At 45.7% G+C, this 24,431-nt stretch overlaps 2 protein-coding genes across 11 annotated transcripts in view; both read left to right on the top strand.

Annotated features, from left to right (window-relative positions):
• Nucleotides 1-18,400, top strand: part of abl2 (c-abl oncogene 2, non-receptor tyrosine kinase) — a 30,988-nt gene extending 12,588 nt beyond the window's left edge. The window contains exons 1-11 of one of the 7 annotated variants that reach the window (XM_008299444.1): nt 3,829-4,063; nt 4,343-4,471; nt 8,124-8,419; nt 8,512-8,784; nt 8,967-9,051; nt 9,535-9,712; nt 9,814-9,998; nt 10,093-10,245; nt 10,359-10,448; nt 11,445-11,627; nt 13,130-18,400. In XM_008299444.1, the coding sequence (XP_008297666.1) occupies nt 3,952-4,063; nt 4,343-4,471; nt 8,124-8,419; nt 8,512-8,784; nt 8,967-9,051; nt 9,535-9,712; nt 9,814-9,998; nt 10,093-10,245; nt 10,359-10,448; nt 11,445-11,627; nt 13,130-14,952 (3,507 nt within the window). In that variant the 5' untranslated portion in view covers nt 3,829-3,951 and the 3' untranslated portion in view covers nt 14,953-18,400. The other 6 variants (XM_008299443.1, XM_008299439.1, XM_008299440.1 and 3 more) reach the window with 6 other exon arrangements.
• Nucleotides 18,401-21,395: 2,995 nt separating this feature from the next.
• The window catches only part of osbpl9 (oxysterol binding protein-like 9), a 52,436-nt gene continuing 49,400 nt past the window's right edge, over nt 21,396-24,431 (top strand). For all 4 annotated transcript variants that reach the window (XM_008299445.1, XM_008299447.1, XM_008299448.1 and 1 more), the window contains exon 1: nt 21,396-21,510. In XM_008299445.1, coding sequence (XP_008297667.1) covers nt 21,400-21,510 — 111 coding nt within the window. In that variant the 5' untranslated portion in view covers nt 21,396-21,399. The remainder of the gene's footprint in view (nt 21,511-24,431) is intronic.

The raw sequence follows: 24,431 nt of genomic DNA on the forward strand, positions 1-24,431 counted from the left end.
AATTCTTCTGTCTGTTCTGTACGTGAGTCACGGATGTCTGTGGTGTAGGAACCAAACTCCAAAAGTTTAAAGTTAAAGGGAGTCTTATGAGTGTTTTGGGGCGACGTTCAGTCTTTGAATATCTCCTCATATCACCTCTGATGGTGTCACAGACTTTAGGGGAGTCATTTCAAATAGAATCTTTTAAAATAAGTTCCCACCTGACTCCCTCAGAATCAGCTGATTTATTGTTTGTGTCCAGTAACTAACACCAGGATCTGATCTGTCACACAGGCTCCTGTACCGTCTCCTCCATGTGTGTCTCATTGTCTCAGCTTTTGGTTTAGCTTCCTGCAGCCAGCCAGCCGTTTATCTGCGCACCACTATGTGCTCTGCCGAGTTATTTCTGGATGTCACGCTGCTGTGTTTTGTTCTCGAGCAGCTAAAAATACAAGCTTACCTCGCCGGCCACGGGCTTGGGATACAATCAGCATTGTTTTATGCGGGAGATGTTATTGTGTCGTTTAATGCTTTGGCACAAGGCGGCCCGCTGGTGGAGCGACACCTTCAGAGAAACCCGGAGGCACAAAGCAGCTGCTGGGGAGTCGTGTCGCCCCCCAAGTGTGCGCCCGTGTAATGCGGGACCGGGGTCACCTCTGTCGCAGCTGTCTTGACACAAAGCCGGGGTTTCTTCAAGAACGCACATGTGCTCCGGCTTCGCGGCAGACGCACACGGACGGGCGCACGACAAACGCCGCGCGGGCCAACTGCTCGCTCAATCAAACGCCGCAGCACATGAGGCTCGAGCTGGGCCAGGAGGAACAGCATCTTCCTGCTGGCCGGGATTTAGGGGCGATTTAAGGAAGTTAATGAAACTGGATCGTGACGGGGAAACGATTTCGTGTAATTAGCTGTTTTGACTTGAGGCTGGGAGCAAACAGTGATGGAGGTTGTTGTTGTTGTTGTTTTTCGTGTCGCTCCTCGTTGACTTGAGATTCCTCTTTGACACGCGTGTGTCGTAACATCACTATTTCATTAAAAACATTCCTGACATGAGCGACGTGATACGTAGCCGTGTAAGAGGAGCAGCTCCGACAGTTGGCTCGGCCCGGCAGTTGCAGGCGTGCACGTTTACACAGATTCATGCACACACACACACACACACACACACACACAGAAGAAGAAGCAGAGTGTCGGTCAATAGCAGCTCCCCCCTCCCTCCCATTCAGCCGACCGGCCATCTGCTGCCAGCCACAGCGCTGCCTCGGCCCTCACACACTCCCACACCACACATGCACACACATCACATTCAGCTCAACTTTCCTCCATACCGTACACTCTTCCCTACCACCACCCCCCCTCCATAACCTCTGCACATGCCCCATCCCCAGCCCCTCAACCACACGTCTTCTTCTTCTTCGCTGCCTCCCTCCGCCAGCCCTTACAGCACTTTAAACCTCAGAGAACATCAGTCATGGACGTCTGCGCTCTCCAGATGGACCTCGGAAAGCTTGACTCCCCTCGGCCACATCAAAGCCGGCAGGGAGAGGCAGAGGGCTGCTAGTCACTGCCGTAATGTCAGAAGTTTGGGCAGTTTAGCTCAAGGACAGCGGCGTGGGTAAATAATTGGTGTGGGGAGGTCTTTGTGCCTCTCAGATTTGCCCTGAGTGCAGCTTTTGTGCTCCACAGTGAGCAGGATGGTTTAGAGAAGTGGCCTCTGCTCCTTTTCTTTTTTTTCCCCCGGCTTGGAGAATGTACTTTTCAGCCTCCGGAGACACGTTTAGACTTTAAACCGACTGCTCGGAGTCAAGAGAAACCACCGCGGATACTGGGATTGGTAACTGGGCAGAACGGGAGATGTACTGGGAGCTGTGGCTGAGCCAGGTCACGGCCAGTGCGGCGCTGCAGTGCATGCTGGTCCAGAACAAAGGTGCGCAAACCTCATGTGTAGATGTTGTGGTGCTGTTCGGAATAGATGACATACGGTTGCAGTGTTTGGCGACGGGGGGACGGTTTGTTGTGTTTAGAGTGAAGTCATTGTGTAGATGACACGACGTGGGAAAGTCTCTGCTCTCGTGTGATTCGACGTCACGTGTCCGCCACATGGTGCCCACGAAAGATGGAAAATGTTTAATTTCTGTTTTCGCCAGCTTTGTGAGATTAGAGTTGTGTGATTAAATCTGAAATATTTGTCATGTCTTAACCGCAGAAAGTCACGACCGTGTCTCAGAGCGAGAATCCTGCATCATTGTCAGTAACTCGCTCATTATGGTCGGATGATAGAATGCTGCTGTCATCGCAGCTTCATCCGCTTTGTGCTCTCAGCTCTTAAATTTTAATCAAAATCTGAATGAAATGTGAACTTCTGGGCTGTGCTGTGTCTTTTTTTAGTTTTTTCCCTCTTGTTTGTTTGCTGTTGTTAGTTTCAGGTGCTGTGTTGACAGTGTGTAGAGCATCCTAGTAGTGACAAAGGACTAAACATTTTGGCTTTTTCTGTTTTAATTGGCTGCTTTGTAATTGTGAAATCAACAAGAACGTCTGTCTTATTTCTGACAAGTACAGTCGTCCTCAGATGTATTCACACCCTTCCATTAAAGAAAAGGCAAAATTCATGACAGTCGCTCAAATAACTAGAAACTGAAAAAAGTTATAATAAATAAAAATTTGCTAAATTGTAATTTAGTGAAATAAGACGTTGCTTTTGAATTGTGGTTGAAAAGAATAATTTAAAAATTTTTAAAAAAGGTCCCTTGTTTGCTTGTTTTTCTCCCCCCTTTTTAAAAAAAAATATTTCTGTTGAACCACAATTTAAAAGCAATGTCATAATTTTCATAAAAATGTTTTATTTATTATTACTTTTATCAATTTTAACTTATTTCAGCTGGTTTTTTCCCTCTTAAACAGGAGGTTATGAATACATTTGAGGACGACTGGGTATCTACACTTATGCTTTCGATTATTTCAGCATTTTTCATATATTTTTGAAGCATGAAATCCGTCTTTTCCACCTCACCGGCAGCAGCTGTTGTTGCATGAGAGCTCCAGTATTTACACAAGACCTCTGTTGAACACGCAGAGGATTCTTCGCCAACGTTACCAAAAACCTGACCTCGCTGGCAACGACGAAATGTCAGGAGCGCTGTTTTAAACGTTCCACCGCCAACTGTGATTGCAGCCACGGAGGAGCGGGCCCCGTAACGGCTGGAGCCGAGGCGGCCGATCTGTTCTGAATCAGCCGGTTCCTCTGGCGAGCGTTAGCCTGAGCGTGTAGGTGGCGGCTCGTAGCGATGGCAGATGTTGACGACTAGAAGAAAACCGTATCGCCTCTTGTTTACGGTCGCGCCATCCGCTTGGGGTTTGTGCTGCCTTCTCCGTAAACATCACTCGGTGGTGCAACGCTTTACGTTTCTAGATCTATAAACTGCAGCCTTCAGAACAACCGGTTGAACAAAAGTAGTGTGAATATGTCACACAAGTAAATGTGGACAACAAAACTCCCACTTAGGCAGCGTGTTGCACTTTTTATTGCTGTATTAGGCAGGTGAGACCTTGTTCCCTTGTTCAGGATGTTGTGTAGGTGTTAAATTATTTTTAAAAACTCTAATTCAAAGTCACATTTAAGGAGCAACATGTTGTGTCAGGGCTCCTGTGTTGCCTCCATTCCACTGCGATCCTCTCCCACTCCTTCAGCAGCTGTCCAGACATGCAGCGACTTTGGCAGCAGCTGTCGAGTGTAGTTGGTGTTCGAGTTCATCACCGCGTCCCTCTGGGTGTGTGTGTGTGTGTGTGTGTGTTCATCCTGTTCCCATCCCTGTGGGTTCTGTAGCTCCGCCCTCTCTCCTTTCATATATACACACCTAGACAAACACTCCCTCCTCAGATCTCACCTGGCCCAGACGAGACACGGCAGGCCTTTGTGTTTGTAGCCAGCGATAACAGAAGCTCTACACAGAATTGGATTTGAGCAAAGTGATGCCTTTGAGGTGCCTGCAGGCAAGCAGCAGTTTTGAGGATGAGTGGGCGGCTCTGAGCGGCCATCAGCTCCGCACCGGGTTCAGGCAGGAGGCTCAGTCTGGACGGACAGGTAGACTAACGCAGCATGGAGGCTGAAGATGAGGAAGACGTCTTAGCATTTCTAGCTCATCAGACCTGCCAGCAGGCTGTTGTTGTCTGTAGGTTGTACTGGAATAGGAACGCTTGCTGTGGTCAGTTCTACTTGAGGGAATTATTAGTCAACAAAGCTGCAGATTGCATTTACAGAACCAGCTCCAACTGTGATTATTCTGTTCCTCTGTGCAACATGTTGTGCTGTTTTGTGCGCTAGTGTCACGATTAATCTTCTCTTTTGCTTTCCCGCCAGAAGCTCTGACAGAAGCGGTGCGCTGGAGCTCCAAGGAGAACCTGCTGGGGGCAGCCGAGAGCGACCCGAACCTCTTCGTTGCACTTTATGACTTTGTCGCGAGCGGAGACAACACACTCAGCATCACCAAAGGTAAACAATGACACGATTTTAAAAAAACATCACACCCGTCACCTTGGCAACGACTCTCTTTATTTACTCAGCATCTGACTCACAAACTCTGATCTGACAAATTCTTTTCTCAAATGTGCCGAAACTAGACCTGAAAAACTCGTCCCGCAGCGCGTTCTTTCTGTGCATCATCGCTGAATGTTGTTGCCTGGCGACGATGTTGCTCCTCTTCTTAATTTTTCCGTGTCATCCATCACTCTCAACCACACCTTCTCAGACGGCACATTGGTTGCAACAGCGCAGAGAGATTTCCTTACATGACGAGTCATCGGTCGGCGCCACCTAGAAAGGATGTACCCGAGTAAAAGCGTAGTTATGTCAGAGGAATGTGGTGTGTCAATAGATTCATGACATCAGCCACCCTCACTCTGTACTTTATTACCCTGATACCCCCTGTGGGGAAATGTTTACCTGCGTTATTATAATATTGCAGCTTGTAACAAAGTAATGACGCCTAAAATGTTCAGACAATACAACAAAAACGCTCACATATTGCCTTAATGACTTTTCTTATCCCTGCAGTATTTACACTCTATAACGTCCAGGCCACCTCAGCAGCAGTTAACCAGTCAACCAGCTCTCTCCTGAGTAATGGGCCTAAAATATCCTCACAATATTATTCAGAGACGGCGGGCCTCGTGTCCCCATCTGATCCAAAGCGTTAAACGTGGCAGTGTGTTAATTATCCGTCGTTTTAAGACTTCCATGGCAGCTGCCGGGGATGGAAATGATGTTTAGACCCTGACTCATGGAGTGAATCTGAGATTCCTGCCCACATGCGAGCACATGTGCTCTCCCAGGCTCCACTGCGCTTTTCCTATCTGTCCGGCGCTTCGCTCGGTCGCGTGGAAACAGCCCCGGCGTGCCTCTAATGCTGTGTTAATATGAAATCAGTTCAACTGTAATAATAACAGGTGGGTGAGCACAGCGGGCAGAGGCTGATCACAGAGGGGGACTTAGCAGGCCCATGTCTGGGGCTAATCAGTGTCTCTCCTCCGTGCCAGGCCAAACTAGGCTAGACCAGACCAGAGCCCTGCTTCGAGCACATGTGGCTCCCAGTGTGAGGCATCGAGGCAGTCAGTGTTTCCACTCCCACAAAACTGAGGGGCACAGAAGGCAGACTCAGAGGAGGCTGGTGGATTGGTGGGCTGGATGTGGATAACCATCTCTGTTTATTGTAGTTCCCTGCATTGCTAGTACAGCGTGTTTAGTTTACGGAGCCAAAGCTGCAGCTCTGGTTAGTAGTAGCATGTTAGAAGGCCTCAATTGTGTCACTAACTAGACTTGCTGGAGCTGTTTTGGTTTGCTGTGTGGCGCTGCTTAATGTTAACAGTCTGTTGCACAATCCTTGTAGCTGCTGTTTGACACAGTTGAAGGCATTATGCAAGTCATGATAGCCTCGGGCTGCCTTACACATCAACTGCAGCCTTGTGTGAAGAGTCACAGCTGTCTTAATGTTTTGAATTTGAGACGCCGGTGTCACAGGGACACCAACACAGAAGTCAAAACCCTAAACAACAGAGCACACAGGTTGCATCGGGCTTCGCTTTTGCTGCCGTTTGTAGCATCTGATCAGCATCTTAAGACACTGTCCTGTTTCTCCAGCTGGATCAGTTTTGCCTCCGATACCCCACCTATGCAGCTCTTTGCTTTATTTTGGATGTTTTTGGTCCGGACGCCCCCTAAAGGGTGACGCTCTGTCCCGTCATCCGAGCTGCCGACAGACCGGAGTTAGCTCGTATCTTGTGAGTGAAACTCTGAGTGGGAGATAAAGCTGAGTGTAGACAGGAAGAAGATGGACTGATGCTCCCCTCCCCCCTCGCAGCATCTGCTTTCTGCCAGACTAATGCTCCCAACTGGCCACTACCCTCTCTTTCTTCTTACCATTTGCTTTTCCTCCGATGCTCCATCCAACTGGCAGGACCCATCGCTGCTCCATCCAGTGTTTTGTTGTGCTGATTTCCGCCTCCCTCCTCCACTCGCATCTCCGCTCCCTCACGTCTCCTGCATTGACGTCACGGACAGACCGAGGCGGCGGGCCGAGTCTCTACTTGTCTGGTTTTGCCGAGCCCTCTATGACAGATACGCCGTTCTCCCGGGCGGCCTCATCATTGTTTCATGGCTTTTCATGTAGTTTTGCTAAGAGGCGAGTTTTCATGACACGTCTTTCTCGTCAGTGAGCTGTTCTTTAGGTATTAGGGTGTCGTGGTGACCCAGCGAGGGCGTTTTGTTTTACACTGTGTGTCTCTGAGGAGTTTCAGTGAGCAAACTGTTTAAAGCAGGGGTTCTGGTTTCAAACAGTTTTGTAACAGCGAGATACAAACGATTAATCATCTAAACGAGTTGGGTACAGCGGACCTATCTCCATGTACTGATTTGTAAGCGTGGATTCATGACATTAAAGCAGCTCGGTTAGTTTGGCCACTCGAGTATAAATGCCCCAGTAGACTCAGAACCTTTTAACCGCCACATCTTTGTCATGGTGGCCCGTTGCTCGCTAAACCCCCATAATGCTCTCTGCGTTGTATTAAACAGCCTTTGATCCAGTTTCACTGAGAGGCGGGTTTTCATAACGCGTCTTTCTTGTAAGTGTTATTAAGGTATTACGTTGTGACACATTTAAGACGTTTCGTTCTACATTGTGTGTTTGTGTAATAAACAAACAGCCGCTGGTTAAAGTACGGGTGCAAATTTTGAACAGTTTCCTGAAGATATCGGCAAAGATTTTGCCAATAATTAACGATTAGTCACTAAAATGAACATACAGCGAACAGAATTCCATTTATTTTTAACTGTGGACTCATGACATTTGCTGTTAAAGCAGCGCGGTTAGTTTGTCCACTGGAGTACAAATGCCCCACTCAGAACCTATTAACCGCCACGTCAGTCTTTGTCATGGTGGCCCGTCGCTCGCTAAACCCCCATAATGCTCTCTGAGTTGTTGCCGTATTAAACAGCCTTATTCTCGGCGTTTGATCCAGTTTCGCCGGGAGGAGAGTTTTCATGACGCGTCTTTCTTGTCAGTGTTATTAAAGTATTACGGTCGACGTTGTGACACATTTTTTGTCCTACATTGTGTCTCTGATGAAATTTAATGAACAAACAGCCTCTTCGTAAAGCAGGGATGCAGATTTTGAACGATTTTCTTCAGAGATAGGCAGCAACGTTACCAATACATGATCGATTGATCACTGAAACAAATCAGGAACAGTGGACGTACTCGTGATATCGTGATATCGTGATATTCACCTTTAAATTGGCTTTTTACATGTAGCCACCTTGTAGACTTGGACCCTATTAACAGCCATATGAGTCTTTGTCATGGTGCTCGCTAAACCCCCACAATGCTCTCTGCTTTTTAACAGCATTAAACACAAACGAGCTGCAGTTTTCTGTCTCATTAAACAATAAGAAACTCACTGGTTACAGAACATTTTATCTTATGCCCCATCGATTATTACACATTTTGAATTGATTTAAACTCGTAGTCAGGTGTTGATTTTCTGATGTGAATTCCTCCAGTCCTGTCTGGTCTCTTTGCACATCCTGGGAATCAAAGCTGGTGTCTTTCCAAGTCGTTCTGCCTCCGCTAAACGTCACCTCCTGTGTCCAGGTGAGAAGCTGCGTGTGCTGGGCTACAACCAGAATGGAGAGTGGAGCGAGGTTCGGTCCAAGAACGGCCAGGGCTGGGTGCCTTCCAACTACATCACGCCGGTCAACAGCCTGGAGAAGCACAGCTGGTACCACGGGCCCGTCTCCCGCAGCGCTGCAGAGTACCTGCTCTCGTCCCTCATCAACGGCAGCTTCCTGGTCCGAGAGAGCGAAAGCAGCCCCGGTCAGCTGTCCATATCTCTGCGCTATGAGGGCAGAGTGTACCACTACCGGATCAACACAGCCACTGATGCAAAGGTGGAGTTATGGATGCTGCACTGGTTGTTGAACTAAAGCGCCGTCCTCTCCGTGGTCTGTTTCGTAACCTTGCCTTTTCCCTCCTCCCTCAGGTGTATGTGACATCGGAGAGCCGCTTCGCCACCCTGGCCGAGCTGGTCCACCACCACTCCACCGTAGCCGACGGCCTGGTCACCACACTGCACTACCCCGCACCCAAATGCAACAAGCCCACGGTGTACGGTGTGTCACCCATCCATGACAAGTGGGAGATGGAGCGCACAGACATCACCATGAAGCACAAGCTGGGAGGAGGCCAGTATGGGGAGGTGTACGTGGGAGTGTGGAAGAAGTACAACCTGACGGTGGCGGTCAAAACACTCAAGGTCAGAACCGCCTCTCCTGCAGAGATGCTTGGATTTCTCTGAGATTTATAGTAGAAAGCTGCTGTGGTTATAAATGGTTATATATCGCCACCTGCAGGCGGACTTTGGTATCACATGTGATTCTCCCTGCTGCATTTTGCTCCATCTGTCAAACCCTCTGATAAACGTTTGTGTTTCTACAGGAGGACACCATGGAGGTTGAAGAGTTCCTAAAAGAGGCAGCAGTCATGAAGGAGGTCAAACACCCAAACCTCGTTCAGCTGCTCGGTCAGTATTTATCACTAATCATTCCCATTTCCTATAGTATTTATTTCAAGACATTCAAATCCTCAAGCATCCGAGTTGTTGTCACAGCTGAAATGATCCTAATCCACACCTACGCTGCTTCTTTTATCTGTGGATGCTCTGATATGTGAAAATAATAGTGGCTTTCAATCATCTTTATGCTAAAAGAAGCTGTTTTCTGTATCTGCTTCAAGGCTTCTGTACCAGTAAATCTTCCTACTCAAAGTCTGTTAACCAGGGTTTACTGCAAAACATTGAACTGTAGCGATTAGAAGTGGAAAATTACAATATAATCCCCAATTATGAGCTCATGAATGTCCCCAAACAACTTTCTGAAAAATTTTCACCACACAAATGAGCTCATTCCTGTAAAAATTATGAAAATCTGTAGGAGAAAATTCCTGTTTTTCCAATTCAGCATGTCACAGTGGCACATACTGAAGGCTAACGCTGCTCCTCCCACAGGTGTGTGCACGCTGGAGCCTCCGTTCTACATCGTGACGGAGTACATGCCTCACGGCAACCTACTGGACTACTTGAGAGAGTGCGACAAGGAGGAGGTGAACGCTGTGGTGCTGCTCTACATGGCCACTCAGATCTCCTCTGCCATGGAATATCTGGAGAAGAAGAACTTCATACACAGGTGAGAGGATGCGCTCGTGCTGCTTTGTGTTTACATGCACATGTCTCCTTGCATTTGTCAGAATATCTCATTTCCCCTCCACCTTCGTTGCTTTTTTTCAGGGATCTGGCAGCGAGGAACTGCCTGGTCGGGGAGAATCACGTGGTGAAGGTGGCTGACTTCGGTCTGAGCCGGCTGATGACCGGTGACACCTACACTGCCCACGCCGGGGCCAAGTTCCCCATCAAATGGACTGCACCGGAGAGCCTGGCGTACAACACCTTCTCCATCAAGTCTGACGTCTGGGGTGAGCAGCACACGAGCCTACAGTCTTTGTTAACCTTGTTTTACTCTTAAAATGATCTCCAATGAGCTCACGTTTGATTGTCTACATTCTGCAGCCTTCGGGGTGTTACTGTGGGAAATCGCCACCTACGGCATGTCTCCGTACCCCGGCATCGATTTGTCTCAGGTCTACGATCTCCTGGAGAAGGGCTACCGCATGGAGCAGCCTGAGGGATGCCCACCCAAAGTCTATGAGCTCATGAGGGCATGTGAGTACGAGTTAGCTCACCTAGAACTCAACAACCTCTTTGAATCATAAAACACGTAAATGTCAGGGTGCCTTCTTGCAATGACACGTTTCTGGGTTCTGTCTTTGCACCAGGCTGGCAGTGGAGCCCGTTAGATCGGCCTTCGTTTGCGGAGATCCACCAAGCCTTCGAAACGATGTTCCACGACTCCAGCATTTCTGAAGGTACGGCAACGTGCAGCTCATCCTCAAACCTGCGTTCACGGAGCTTCTACGATAATAATCTGTACCACCAGATGTAGGTGGCCTGTTAGAATATGTGATATCAGTTTAATGAAGAGTCACATACAACGAGCAAGTGGCTTTAAGAAGTCCAGCGAGTTTAGCTGGAGTCTATCCCAGCTGACTCAGGGTGAAGGCAGGTTCACCTGGACAGGTAACCAGTCTATCACAGGGCTACACTTAGAGACAGACAACCAAGCACACTCACATTCACACCTACGGACAATTTACAATCACCAATTAACCTCAGCATGTTTCTGGACTGTGGGAGGAAGCCGGAGAACCCGGAGAGAACCCACGCTGCACAGGGAGAACATGGAGACTCCACGCAGAAAGATCCCAGGCGTCCTAACCAGGATGCAAACCAGGGATCTTCTATCTGCGAGGCGACGGTGCTAACCACCGAGCCGCCGTGCATGAAAATGTTCCACCAAAACAAGTTTTCCTCCGTCACGATGTCACAGAGACACAGTCAGAGAATCCAGGCCTTAACGTCGTCCTGAGATGGCTGTGATTGGGTTTTAAGAAACAAAAACAAGAAAGGTTTTTTTTCCCCATATAGTAGAGTGAAGTGCAGCAGATTATGTCGTATAGAAATGTCTGGCTAAGGACGACTATTCAACTTCTGATTCTTGCACATTTTAAGTCTATTCAATGATCCTTTCAAAAGAGAGACGGTATTTAATGACACTCAGATGAAAAGAAACAGCAGAAACGGTGTCATTAGAGCAAGAAAGCATTTAAACTATACTAGAGTGTAAAATATACACATAAAACCAGAAGGAAGAGAAAACAGTTGAACCGTCACTGTCAATACAAGAGTTTTACAAACCGTTTAAGGATGATTAACACTTTCTGTTGTAAATGTGCGTAGGTCAGCAAATGTACAGCGCTGGGGTTTAGCGGTTGCTAACTATTTTCCATCCTTCCACGTTGCAGAGGTAGCAGAGGAGCTCTGTAAAACCGCCTCTTCAGGCCACTGCGGACCACTGCACTCCTTCAGCCACGACATGCCCCTGTTGCCTTCCAAATCCCGCACACTGCACAAGCACACGGAAAACAAGGAGAACATCGAGGGAGGGCTGGACGGGCGCTCGGACCACAGCACGCACAGTCACTCAGGTACCGCCGGCCACGCCCGCCTCACTGCCAGCCAGTCCGCCGCACCGCTTTATGATTCTGCAGGTACGCCGCCGGAGACCAGCGAGCCGCAGAGCCAGAAGTTTCAGAGTCTGCAGCGCCGCCAGGCTCGCCGCCTGAGAAGGAGGGCCATGATTTTCCTCCACAACTGACCACCGCCGCCGCCGTCTGTCTGAAAAAGTCCACGCACACTAACCGACCAAACCAACGATGTTTAATTAGTCGTATGAAATGCTCATATTCATGTCCAACACCAATCAGTTAAACTCCAACAGAACAATTCAAAATGTATTCCACAAAAATCAAAACGATCAACAATAAAAGAGTCATGTACATTCTGAAGTGTGTGCCATCTTTACCATCGTTATGTGGTGCTGGGGAGGAAGACTCGTATTTCATTCAATATGTCCTCCAATAGTCCCCAAAAACATCCTAAAAAGCAGCTTTTAGGAGTCAAAATTGGTCCTTTTCAGCCACAAACTCTCAGCATGAAGTGATTTCAGCATCCTCAAGCAATTTAAACATTATATCAGCTGTCCATAATTACACATTTATAACATGATCACTGCCTCAGACAGTCCCAGCAGCATCATGTGACCCACATGACCAGCTGAACCTCTTTTTGTTTCTCCACTGTGACACAAGCTGTACTGTACATAGCACATTATGTAATCAGCATGTTGCTCATGTTCTGTCTTGTCCTGTTTGTTGCATCAATATTAATCCCACATTCCAGCTCATGCATGCTAACGTGTCATCCTAATATTAAATGTACATACTGTTGTCTGCCTTAAATTATTCGCTATTTATGTGTTTATGTTGGAAATAACATTTTTTTCTGTTGATGTAAAATGTCCTCGCTTCGTCTTTCTGTCACCAAACCATCTTTTGGTCCAATAAAAAGTAAACTTTATGAGTTCATGAATGGAATAAAAGTGATACATGAAAAAAAAAAAGTCCTAAAGCACAAAAACACACTAAAACCTTGTCCATAAAAGTCCACATGAGAAAATAATGAACCCACAATCATCTTAGTTACATCCAAATATATCCTGTCTGTGTGTTTTTAATGCATTTAATATTAAACACTAGAGAGAACAATGTAGGGACGGTTGGGTATTTTATTGTTGGTTTGCACCTGAGTTTTATTTATTTCTTCATTTAGATTTAAAGCAGAAGTCAAAATGTGTTTCCCTCTTTTAGCAACACTGTGTTAGGATCCTATGTTTTTTTTTTACATGAGCATCTGTAAATCACTGTGACTGGCATGAACCCATAACTTCCAATCACCTTCATGAAAGGATTTTTTATTTTTTTTTGTCATGAGTCCCTGAGGAGGAATAATCCATCCTGTACTATTACACCTGCCTGACATGACATTAGCATACAGAGGAGTGTCATCATAGATGTTCTGATGATATTAATTAACCCGTGAACAGAGCTGAGTTGATGATCCATCCCTCTCCTCCCCTCCTCTCCTCCAGGCTGGGCCTCCACTCTGCTCGGAGGTGACGGCCGCTCCAGCAGCTCTCCGGCTCTCCCCCGGAAGCAGCAGCAGCAGCCGCGGGATAAATCTCCCAGCAGCCTCCTGGAGGACGTGCAGGACATGGGCACGTTCACGCGGGACCGCAAGACCGGCTTCTTCAGCTCCTTCATCAAGAAGAAGTCCTCCTCCTCCTCGTCCTCCTCCTCGCCGTCCTCCCAGCTCCAGCAGAACCTCCCGACGCCGCCCAAGAGGAGCAGCTCCTTCCGGGAGATGGAGACCCAGCCCCACAAGAAGTACGAGCCCACGGCCGACTTCAGCGCCCCCCCTCCCCTGCCCCAGTCGGACAGCTTGGGGGGCTTCTCGGCCTCCCCGTCCCACTCCCACGGGGAGCCCACGCAGGCACATTCCCGCTGCTGTGGGGCTGCGTTCGGACAGAAACCTTCCGGCGGAGGTCTCGGTTCGCAGGTGACGAGCGGCAGCAGCTGGGGGGGTCTGGCGGGGTTCTTCACCCCCAGACTGATCAAAAAGACCCTGGGCCTACGGACAGGAAAGACCGCCTCCACGGAGGAGGGGGGCAGCTTAGTCGGAGGGCCTAAACCCTTCCCCAGGTCCAATTCTACCTCCTCAATGTCAGCTGGGCTGCCGGACCTGGAGCGCATGGCTCTGACTTTACCCCGGAACCGCAGTGCGAAGCCCCCTCTGGAGAGGACCGCCTCCACCACCTCCCAGCCGGAGAACGGGGCCGCACGGCACTCCGAGACCCTGCTGAGGAGGATGGACGAGGGCACCGCACAGATCAGGGAACGGCCCAAAGCCAAGCTGCTGCCCCGGGGCGCCGCCGTCGGGGTGAGGGCGCCGGGGGTCGGGGGCGAGGTGGGCGAGTCGGACGGTCTGTCCCGGGTCAGGGAGGGCAGGGAGGAGGGCGGGGGGCTGGACCGGCAGCAGAGCTGGTCGTCTCCCTCCAAGAGCTCCAGCATGTCGTCGGCTTCGGCTCCGACTCACAACCACAAAGTCCCGGTTCTGATCTCGCCCACACTGAAGCACAGCCCGGCCGACGTGCACCTGGTCGGGCTGGACTCTCAGGGGAACCGCTTCAAGCTGCTGTCTGAGCACCAGGCGGACCGCGACCGGCCGCGGCTGGTCAAGCCCAAGTGCGCTCCTCCTCCTCCGCCCACCCTGCGCAGCCTGCAGCACTCATACAGCGGCGACGGCGAGGAGCAGGTCGGAGGAGGAGGAGGAGGAGGTGGAGGTGGAGGTGGAGGAGGAGGGCCCGTGGAGGTGAACGGAGACACGCTGAAAGGCCACCGGTCGGGTCGGACGTCAGGCGGAGCAGCGACGACAGGCAGACCGTCAGTGCCGCCACCACAAGTGCCTCCTGCATCTTCCTCCGCCGCCAACACGACTCCCACCAAAATGGCCAACGGAGCCACCACCACCTCCTCCTCCTCCTCCTCCAAGGTGGCGCTGCGGCGGACCAGGCAGCAGGTGGAGAGGGTTCCCCTGGAGCGGGTGAGCCGCGAGGCCCTGCTGGAGTGCGCCGAGTGCCTGAGCAGCGCGCTCCACGCCAGCTCCGAGAGCCCCTCCAGCAGCCAGGTGCTGGACGCCGGCCACCAGCTGCTAGACTACTGCTCAGGTTACGTGGACTGCATCCCTCAGATGAGGAACAAATTCGCCTTTCGAGAGGCAGTGGGGAAGCTGGAGCTCAGCCTGCAGGAACTGAGGGCCTCGTGTTCGGGGGGCGGCGGGCTGAGCGGGTCCAACACTGTACTGGACAACCTGCACACCTGTATTAAAGAGATTAGTGACGTAGTGCAGAGGTAGCCACTGTGACGTCACCCGGCGTCGCCTCCAGCTGCCCGGCAGGTCGCTCATATTCCGTTGTTTTGTTTTGTTTTGTTTTACGTTTCTGGTTCTATCGACAGCTTTTTGGGGGACGAAATGAGATGAATCTCTACAGTACCTCACAGAAATCACTATAAAAAAAATATAATCTTTTTATTGTTTACAACAAAAACAGTCTGTTTCATAGAGATGCCAGTGTGGACACTAACTTTGCTCTAAACTGTACATACTGACAGATGTTATACCAAACTACACGTGGTCTCACAGCCAGTCCAGGTCTGATCAAAAGGCCTCTTTGTCGATTGAATGTGGAGTTTTATCAGCTGTGTGTAGCCGCTCCGGAGAGCCGGTCGAGCTCTGAGAAGTTCACTCAAGCATTTGTTTTCACCAATCTGTGACTCATCAGTTGTTTTAGCTCCACATCTGGGGAACCGAGCGACCATAAGCCATTCTCTTAAAGCCATGTAATAATGATCAAGGCTTGGAAACAGCAAACGGTTTGGGGGTCTCAATTTGACATTTTTATTTTGTGTGCAGATGGGGTTTTTTTATTATTATTTTTAATTTAAGACAGTATTTGTCAGTAGTTGGACAAATGTGATAGTTATAAATCTCCCCAAAACTTGCTTGGGATTCTTTTTTTTTTTTTTTGAGAATAATCGACTGCTTCGACGGTGACATTCCCAAATGTCCGCCTCAGGTGAGACTGCTGAGAAAAGAGTGGTAGGGATCACTTATTAAGAGTTTCTGACAAGCGTGTAAATAAGCTCAAAGGAGAAGTTTCGGTAAAACCAAATACAGGCTTATCAGATCGGAACAGATTTCTGGGGGCGTCTTGTCGTGCACAGCGTTCGTCTTCGCTTCAGTGACCGATGTTCACACCTTTATTAACACAGTGCCACATTAATACCTGGGGAGGAGGGGGGCAGGAGGACGTCAACACCTCACCCCCCCACCCCCTTAAAGCATTTCAATATTTATGTCCAGTTATCCTTGCACACTACATTTCTTCCTTGTATGACGGAGCGTGGGGAGAGCACAGGGTAGCGCAATGAGCAGGTGACCCGGGACAGTATTTCTACAAGTGTCCTTCTGCGTATGGACAGTGCTGGATTCCCTGTAGCCTTGTCGTGGCCTCAGTGCCTCAAATTCTTCAATGTAAGAACACTGCAAAAAAAAAAAAAAAGGAACAAAAAAAAAAAGTCTATATAAGAATAAAGAATGCAGAGACCTACTTTACACTAATCACACAGTACTGATCTCTCAACAAACAAAACTGCAGTATGTCTTCAGCACATGAGCGATTTGTACATTATTTGGTTCAAAGAAAAGAGTAAAAAAAAAAAACAATGCTTTCTAGAATGTCTATGTATGAACTTGAATTTTAAATTATTTGTTTTGTTTTTTTGTTTTTTTTTTAAAGCACAGACCTATTTTGAGAGAAAAAAAGTTATGTAAATATTTGATTTATTTCATATCCAGGAGTACAAAAGATTTATGTGTGGTCACGGCATAAAGAGTTTTTGACTGAAGAGATGTATTGCGTACCTGAGGCCCATCCACCCAGATCTGAATATCTGCTTTATGAATGTATTGTTCTTCCGTTCCGAACCCGGTCGAATGTCCAACTGCATGACTCTTTAATCTCTTTAAGGTGCCATAAATTTTATTTATTGTTATTTTTTTAACAATTACTGGCCCATATTTTCGTTTTGGTCACACTAAATAATAAAATCCAGAGATAGCTGCTCTGTTTTTTTGAGCACAAACAAAAACTGTGTACAGCGCGCACACACACACGCACACACACACACACACACACAGACTCACAGCTGTTTCGTTTTGATTGTTTGCTTTGGCTCTCATCTTTATGTACACTGGATAAGGCCTCAGACACATTGGTTCATTGACACATACGACAACATCTGTAAACACTGCAGGTCCATATCACTTTCAGAATGCCTGATATCGACACTTTATAGGAGAAAAGAAAATTGTCTTTTTTTTTTTTTTTGTGGTGCGTTTCATCATTTCTTGTGATTGTGTGTCGGCAGAAATGACCCTCTTATTTTTTTGTTGTTGCCAAACGGGATCTTTTGAGACAAACTGATGTTTTTTTTAATTTGTATTCACTGTGCATTTCAAATAACACAACGAAACATGCCATCTCTCTCTTTTTTCATGATTCTCGGTGCCTTTTTTTTGTGAAGCGATTTATGTAAAGGAACACGATCGATCACTGCAACAATCCCAGTCTGTCAACGATCATTCATTAAAACATTCATGTGCTCTCTCTCTTTTACTTTTCCGTGAGATTGTGACGAGTCGATCACCAACAGCATGCTTTTCTGTCCTTTGGAGGTATTCTGGTCAGATGCAAACTTGAAACCGAAAGGTGCACTTTGTCTATTAAAATGGAGTATTTGAAAACCCGGTTACCAAGGTGGTTTATTTGTGGCGGTGCCGCCACGCGAGCAAAACAGAGACGCACGATATCGGATTTTTAACTCTTCTTGGCGGATGTCGATACCAATATATGCACACATTGTTTTCCACTTAATGTAATTTAAACTAAAGCCTCTCCTGAAGTGGAATTAACATATTATCAGACGTAAAATACACTACTTTCCCAGTAGATAAGAAGAATTTAATGCAACATTTTCATACTTTCAGACCGACACGTTCAAGCCTTTTGCATGCAGACGTCATCGTGCGTTCCTAAACCGTGCACACGCCTGCTGCACTAAACTCAAAATCTGATCCCATCACAAGTTTAGTCCACAAACATGTCTTTATAACTGAGTAGCACCGGTCCGGCCTTCACCTGGTTTAGTTTCTGTTGAGTTTTATCACATCTCTGTGGAGCAAACTTCCTATAAAAGCCTTATCGGAACAGTGCAAGAAAAAACACGCAGCCTTCCAGAATCCAACACTTTTCAAGCCTGAACTTTATTTTTTCTTTTTCAATTCAATCAGCAACATATCCCCATTATGCCCCCAATGAGTCTGATTTCTAGACCGATGTGGTTTAACATTTGAACACAAGTTTCTGCTCATTCTCATCGTCGGTGTTTCACATTGTCTTTTATTTGTGTTATCTATGTTCTATGTTCTGGCGTCTCCCTGTTTTGGAGAACAGCTCTGGAGAGTATCATTAAACCAAAGGCCACTTCTTCAGCTGTATGAGTGCAATGTAATATCGACACACGCATACAGACACGCCGTGACGGAATATGTGAATCTAAACAGGGATGAAAAACAAATGGCAGATGTTAACATTAACTTTTTTATTGTACAAAATATATATTTTGTGTTTTGTTTTTGTTTTTTTTGTTTTTTTTTATTTAAAGCTCACGTTATATTACTGTGAAGTTCTGCTTATCAGTGTTAAGCCTATTGTAAATAATAAAGATATTGATGAATACTGGTTTGTTTCCGATCGTCCGTCTGCCTACATCTGATGGGATTTCAAAAATATCCTTTTGAGTTTTAATAAATCACACATAGATCTGTACTGTGGCTTCATTTGAACACCGGAGGATTCACATAGTTCAGTGATGTTCAACTAACACACTAATAAAGCAGAAATAGACAAATATTTATTAAATAATCCATTGATTAGTATCTCAGTTATTAAGATGATTCTTTGGTCAACAAACTGTCTGAAAACAGTCCAAGTTGAATCATCAGAAAGCTGGTTTGTTGACAGATCGAATCCAAAAAGGCATTCAGTTTAGAGGAACAAATACATTTTGCAATCAAACATGACTAATGTTATTTTTTGCCATCTTGCTGTAAATCAATAACACCAAGAGTTGTTTACTAAATCTACTGCTAGTTGGCATTTCCATTAATTGGCTTGTTGAGCTCTAGAAGCTCGTTAAAGTCACTTTGATGTTATTTGTTTTACAATTTTCATACAAATAGAATAAATCATTGAGTGTGTGCTCGGTCGACCCAAAACGATGGTCACAAATAAAAAACTTAATTAGAAAGGGGACTGAGGAAACCATGAATAAATCTCATAAACATGTAATAAGCAAACACTGGTTTAAAATCCAGAGTAGCAGAATAACACAATAATAAAAAAGTAAAGTATAAAAAAAAAACAGAAAATAGACAAAAATGCATAAATAGAATTGATTTCGTTCACAAAAAACAACATATGAGATACAGAGTCTTTCTTTTGATGAGACCCTTGAATGTATGTTTAACCCCAATGTGAAGCACGGTGGTGGCAGCATCATGATATAAAGCACGGTGGTGGCAGCATCATGATGTGAAGCACAGTGGTGGCAGCATCATGATGAAGCACGGTGGTGGCAGCATCATGATGTGAAGCACGGTGGTGGTAGCATCATGATATAAAGCATTGTGGTGGCAGCATCATGATGTGAAGTATGGTGGTGGCAGCATTATAAAGTGAAGCATGGTGGTGGCAGCATCATGATGGGGGGATGCTTTTAGGCAGCACATCCTGGAAGGCTTGTAAAGGTAGAGGGTAAATTGAATGCAGCAAAGTGTAGAGAAATGCTGAAGGACAACTTGATGCAGTCTGTAGGAGAGCTGTGACTTAGGAGAAGATTTGTTTTCCAGCAAGACAATAAGGCGACACAAACAGCCAAAGCTTCACAGAAATGGTTTAAAGACAAACCAGACCTCAATCTGACTGAGAATTCATGGCTGGACTTGAACAGGGCTGTTCACTCATGATCCCCTGATAGCACTCGAGCAGTTTTGCAAAGAAGAACAAGGTGAGATTGCAGCATCCAGATGTGCGATGTCCTCCCTGAGCCTGGTTCTGTTGGAGGTTTTCTGCTTCCCACTATTGCCAAGAACTCGCTCAGCGAGAATCCAAAAGAAACTTTGGATGTGTTGAGTTTCTCTGAATAAAATCTGTAAAGTCTTCATCTTGTGATGAACTATGAGATGACACTGAATTGGCACCAAATGGATAAAAGTGAATTGAAAATGAAGACCTACCAACACAAGGTCAGTGCTGTAAATGTAACCAAAGGTGCATCGACTAAGGTGCCCTTTTTTTCATTTGATATTTTTAATTAATTGACATTATTTCATAAAAATCTGTTGTCACTTTGACATGAAAGAGACTTTGATATGAATGTTCTTGTTTTAAAAAAAAAAGGCCGGCTTAAATTGACCATAAAATGGGAAAACTTTCAATGGGGGATTGATACTTTTTATAAGCACGTAAACAATATGGTGCAATATTAACATAATGAACATGATAGGAATAAAAAATGATAAATAAGGACTTAAAAAAAACAACAAAACAATAGAAATAGTGGGTGTACTCATTTACATCCTGTTGCTCCTACTGTCTGTTTTTACTTTGGTAAGAGGAGTGTTGCTTGTGACAAAATGTTTTTAACTGTAAAACNGATGTGAAGCACGGTGGTGGCAGCATCATGATGTGAAGCACGGTGGTGGCAGCATCATGATGTGAAGCACGGTGGTGGCAGCATCATGATGTGAAGCATGGTGGTGGCAGCATCGTGATGAAGCACGGTGGTGGCAGCATCATGATGTGAAGCAAGGTGGTGGCAGCATCATGATGTGAAGCATGGTGGTGGCAGCATCATGATGTGGGGATGTTTCTAGGCAGCGCATCCTGGAAGGCTTGTAAAGGTAGAGGGTAAAATGAATGCAGCAAAGTGTAGAGAAATGCTGAAGGACAACTTGATGCAGTCTGTAGGAGAGCTGTGACTTAGAAGAAGATTTGTTTTCCAGCAAGACAATAAGCCGACACAAACAGCCAAAGTTTCACAGAAATGGTTTAAAGACAAACCAGACCTCAAGCCGACTGAGAATTCATGGCTGGACTTGGAAAGCGCTGTTCACTTATGATCCCCTGACAGCACTCGAGCAGTTTTGCAAAGAAGAATGAGGTGAGATTGCAGCATCCAGATGTGCGATGTCCTCCCTGAGCCTGGCTCTGTTGGAGGTTTTCTGCTTCCCACTATTGCCAAGAACTCGCTCAAAGAGAATCCAAAAGAAACTTTGGATGTGTTGAGTTCCTCTGAATAGAATCTGTAAAGTCTTTATCTAGTGATGTACTATGAGATGATGCTGAATTGGCACCATATGGATAAAATTGAATTGAAAATGAAGAACTACCAATAATGCAATATTAACACAATGAGCATGATAGGAATAAAAATGATAAATAAGGATTTAAAAACAACAAAACAATAAAAATAATGGGTGTACTCATTTACATCCTGTTGCTCCTACTGCCTGTTTCTACTCTGGTAAAAGGAGTTTTGCTTGTGACTAAATGTTTTTAACTGTAAAACTTCTAGGGGAGTGTGAGCAGCCTCCTGTTCACCTTGATCAGCAGCCTCCTGCCGGTGACGCCTGTCCACACCATATCCGACTCCTCCCCAGCCGGAGCCTGGTGTAAAGATGGCGTCCATCATGGAAGGGCCGCTGAGCAAGTGGACTAACGTCATGAAAGGCTGGCAGTACCGCTGGTTCGTCCTGGACTACAATGCCGGCCTGCTGTCCTACTACACGGTAGGTTGGTCTCCGCGGTTCGTAAGCCTCGCAGCGGTCCGGTGAGCGGGTCAGAGTGTGGAAGAAGCCGCTGGTTGTCAGACAGAAGTGGGACAGCGGCCTGTGTTTGTCAGGAGGCTCAGCTGGCTCCCAGGGGCTGGTCTCTGTCGTGACGGATCCGCGTCTTAGCCAATCACAGCGCGCCCTGAGCACCAACCGACCAATAGGGTGGCAGCATTTTCTCCACACTTCAGCTAATGTTGCTAGCTAGCGACGCTAGCAGCAGAAATGCTGGCCGAAACATTGTTGTGAGGAGTTTACAGTTTATCAGACAGAGATTTATGTTTGAACGGGAGTTTGTCAGGAGATATTTGTCCTCCTTTGGTAAATAACAACCTGATTCTCTGCGGTTTTGTAGGCAAACAGCTAGCAAGACACCGCGGGAGGAGACAGTCGTGGCTAGTTGGATTTTTAGATCAGTCTCATAGCAACGAATTCACTGTGCTGTGATTAGCATTTACAGGAATTATTAAAACACATAAAACACAAATAAAAAAGCAAAACTTACTCATAGAGGGTCCAGGGTATTTTTGGGATTTTTTTAAATTAGTGGCAGCCACTTAATTCAACTATGTTCAGTCATATTTTAAGAAAAAAAGCCATTTAATCTCACATTTTAGTTCCTTAAATGTGACAGTTACCTGATTTTTCTTTATCACGTGTCATGATTGTAGATAATAAGTCATAAGATGTGTATAAGCAAATTGAGCATGTTGTAAAATAAGTTAAAAGAAATATATGAGATGCACAAAAATCTAAAAACATCGTTTGTTCATAGAGGATCCATGACTCTGTTGGAGGACTCATGTGGTTTATTTTCACTGATATATAAGCAAAATAAAAAATACATATATATTAGAAAGTAATTAAATGTATAAAACATGAAGGGATCATCCTTGGATTTATTGTGTTTTCATGTTTTTTTAATGGTCAAAACTTTAATTCTTAATTAGTCAGGTTAATCTCCATAATTAACTCTACAGTAGGTTCTTAACCTTAATATTTAAGAAAAACAATACCCCACACCTCCATGAACATTATATTATAATTAAAGGGCTTAAAGTATTTGTTCTAATTGTTATTATTATTGTTGGTGGAAGGAGGATTTACAAAGTAGAACAAAACATGCAGAGATAAAATGAATAAAAATGCTTTATTATTAAAGTAAAATATCCTGACAGTACTTAAATTTGCTTCAACAACACATCATTGCACCGTCTTTGCATTTCCATAACGTTTTGTAATAACAGGGCTCCAAAAAGACAACGAGACGCTCGTCACTGTGAAATATGAACCAACTCAAACAGAAAAAGTAGGTTAATAAAGTTCATTGTTCGCGGTGGTTTTAGGTGCAGTGGTTTGGAGGGGAAAGGGCGCTGCAGGCGGACGGGGTGAGGTTTTATAGCCTCCTGGGTGTGTTTAGCAGAGTGACAGGGAATGCAGTGCAGAGTTAGGAGTGGAGATTTCAGGTGAGGTGAGATGCTTGTAATTTTAAGAGCTGGGCTAAAAAAAAACAACAGCTTTCCTGAGTTTGCTGTTTTTAAAAATATCCCCACTGTCAGGAAAAGCTGTTCTAGAAAACAACAAGAAAAAGGAAGCAGCGCTGTGGGTTTCTGTTCTGATGATTTAGGTTGAATTAAAAAGGCCACAACCGCATGACCAGAGGGTTTAGAGGAGAAAATCAAATCTGGTAAATAGAGCATTTTATTTAAAAAACAAATCACAGCAGAGCAACACCTGCAGCTGAAGGAGATAGGAGAGCATTACAGGTGATAAAAGAGTGTTGTAGTGTCTCTGTATTGGCTTTAAAGAGCAACACAAAGACAACTAAGAGCTGCTGTCTGTTGTCAGAAAGCCGACAGGTGATCAAAGCGTTTATTAATCTTATTTAGATGTGACATGGTCAGCACAGCTCTGGGCTTCAGCCACTCTGTTATCTTAAAGGATAAAGACGCACTAATCTGATCGCTTAGATTAAAAGAAATCACTTTATTGGTGGAGACTTGGTGTCGTTGGAATAAACTTTAGTTCTGCTTATGTGTCAATCTGATGATAAAACCCGAACAGGAGCCACTGTGTGATGGCTGCTGATGGTTTTGATGCTTAATGTGCATTTTGTTGCTCATCCTCCCGCCGTTTACTTCAGTTAAAGGAGTTTTACTTGTAAATTATGAAGTGAGATTTTCTGTGATGGTCGAGACGTGGCGCTGAGGTGTGAGAATAAATCAAAAGTTTGTAGATTTCACACCAAACTCCCACAACAAGTCCAATTAGCATTTACATACAGCCGCGTGATGAACCTACAGTTTCACTCGAATCAGAGAGACTTTAAATCCTGAATCTGTTTAAGGCAGAATATCCAGTCAAAGTGGAAAGAAACCGTCCTGATGTGGAGCTTCAACAATCAGTTTATTAGTGCGTTGATAATCGTTTGAGTCATGTGAAAACTTGCAGCGTTTGCTTGATGAATGTGAGCATTCACTGCTTTTCTCTGCTGCTGTGTTAAAATCACAATAACGTCTTTGAGCTCCGGACTGTGGCTCAGACAGATATGTGGTGCTTGAATACATCGTGTTCACTTCTGGGACACGTGAAAGGCTGAATTACGTATTTACAAATCATTTTAGAGTTAAAGTAATAGATGGTTTCTAGATGGTTTAGTCTGTTTAAAGGAGGAAAGCTGTTTCAATTTCAATGCATTAATTTTTTCTAATGTATGAATGAATTATAGATTAACAGTGAATTAAATTAATCAAGTGTCACCTTCTGTGCCACCGTTCAGTGTGTGATCTCTGTTTTCATAAGTGTTTGTTCGAAATGTGATTTTTAAACTGTGTTGAGCTCAAATACAGAGCAAAAGTTAAGAAGGAGAATTTTTAACT

The sequence above is a fragment of the Stegastes partitus genome, unplaced genomic scaffold, assembly GCF_000690725.1.
Source record: "Stegastes partitus isolate 25-593 unplaced genomic scaffold, Stegastes_partitus-1.0.2 Scaffold1418, whole genome shotgun sequence".
NCBI lineage: Eukaryota > Metazoa > Chordata > Actinopteri > Pomacentridae > Stegastes > Stegastes partitus.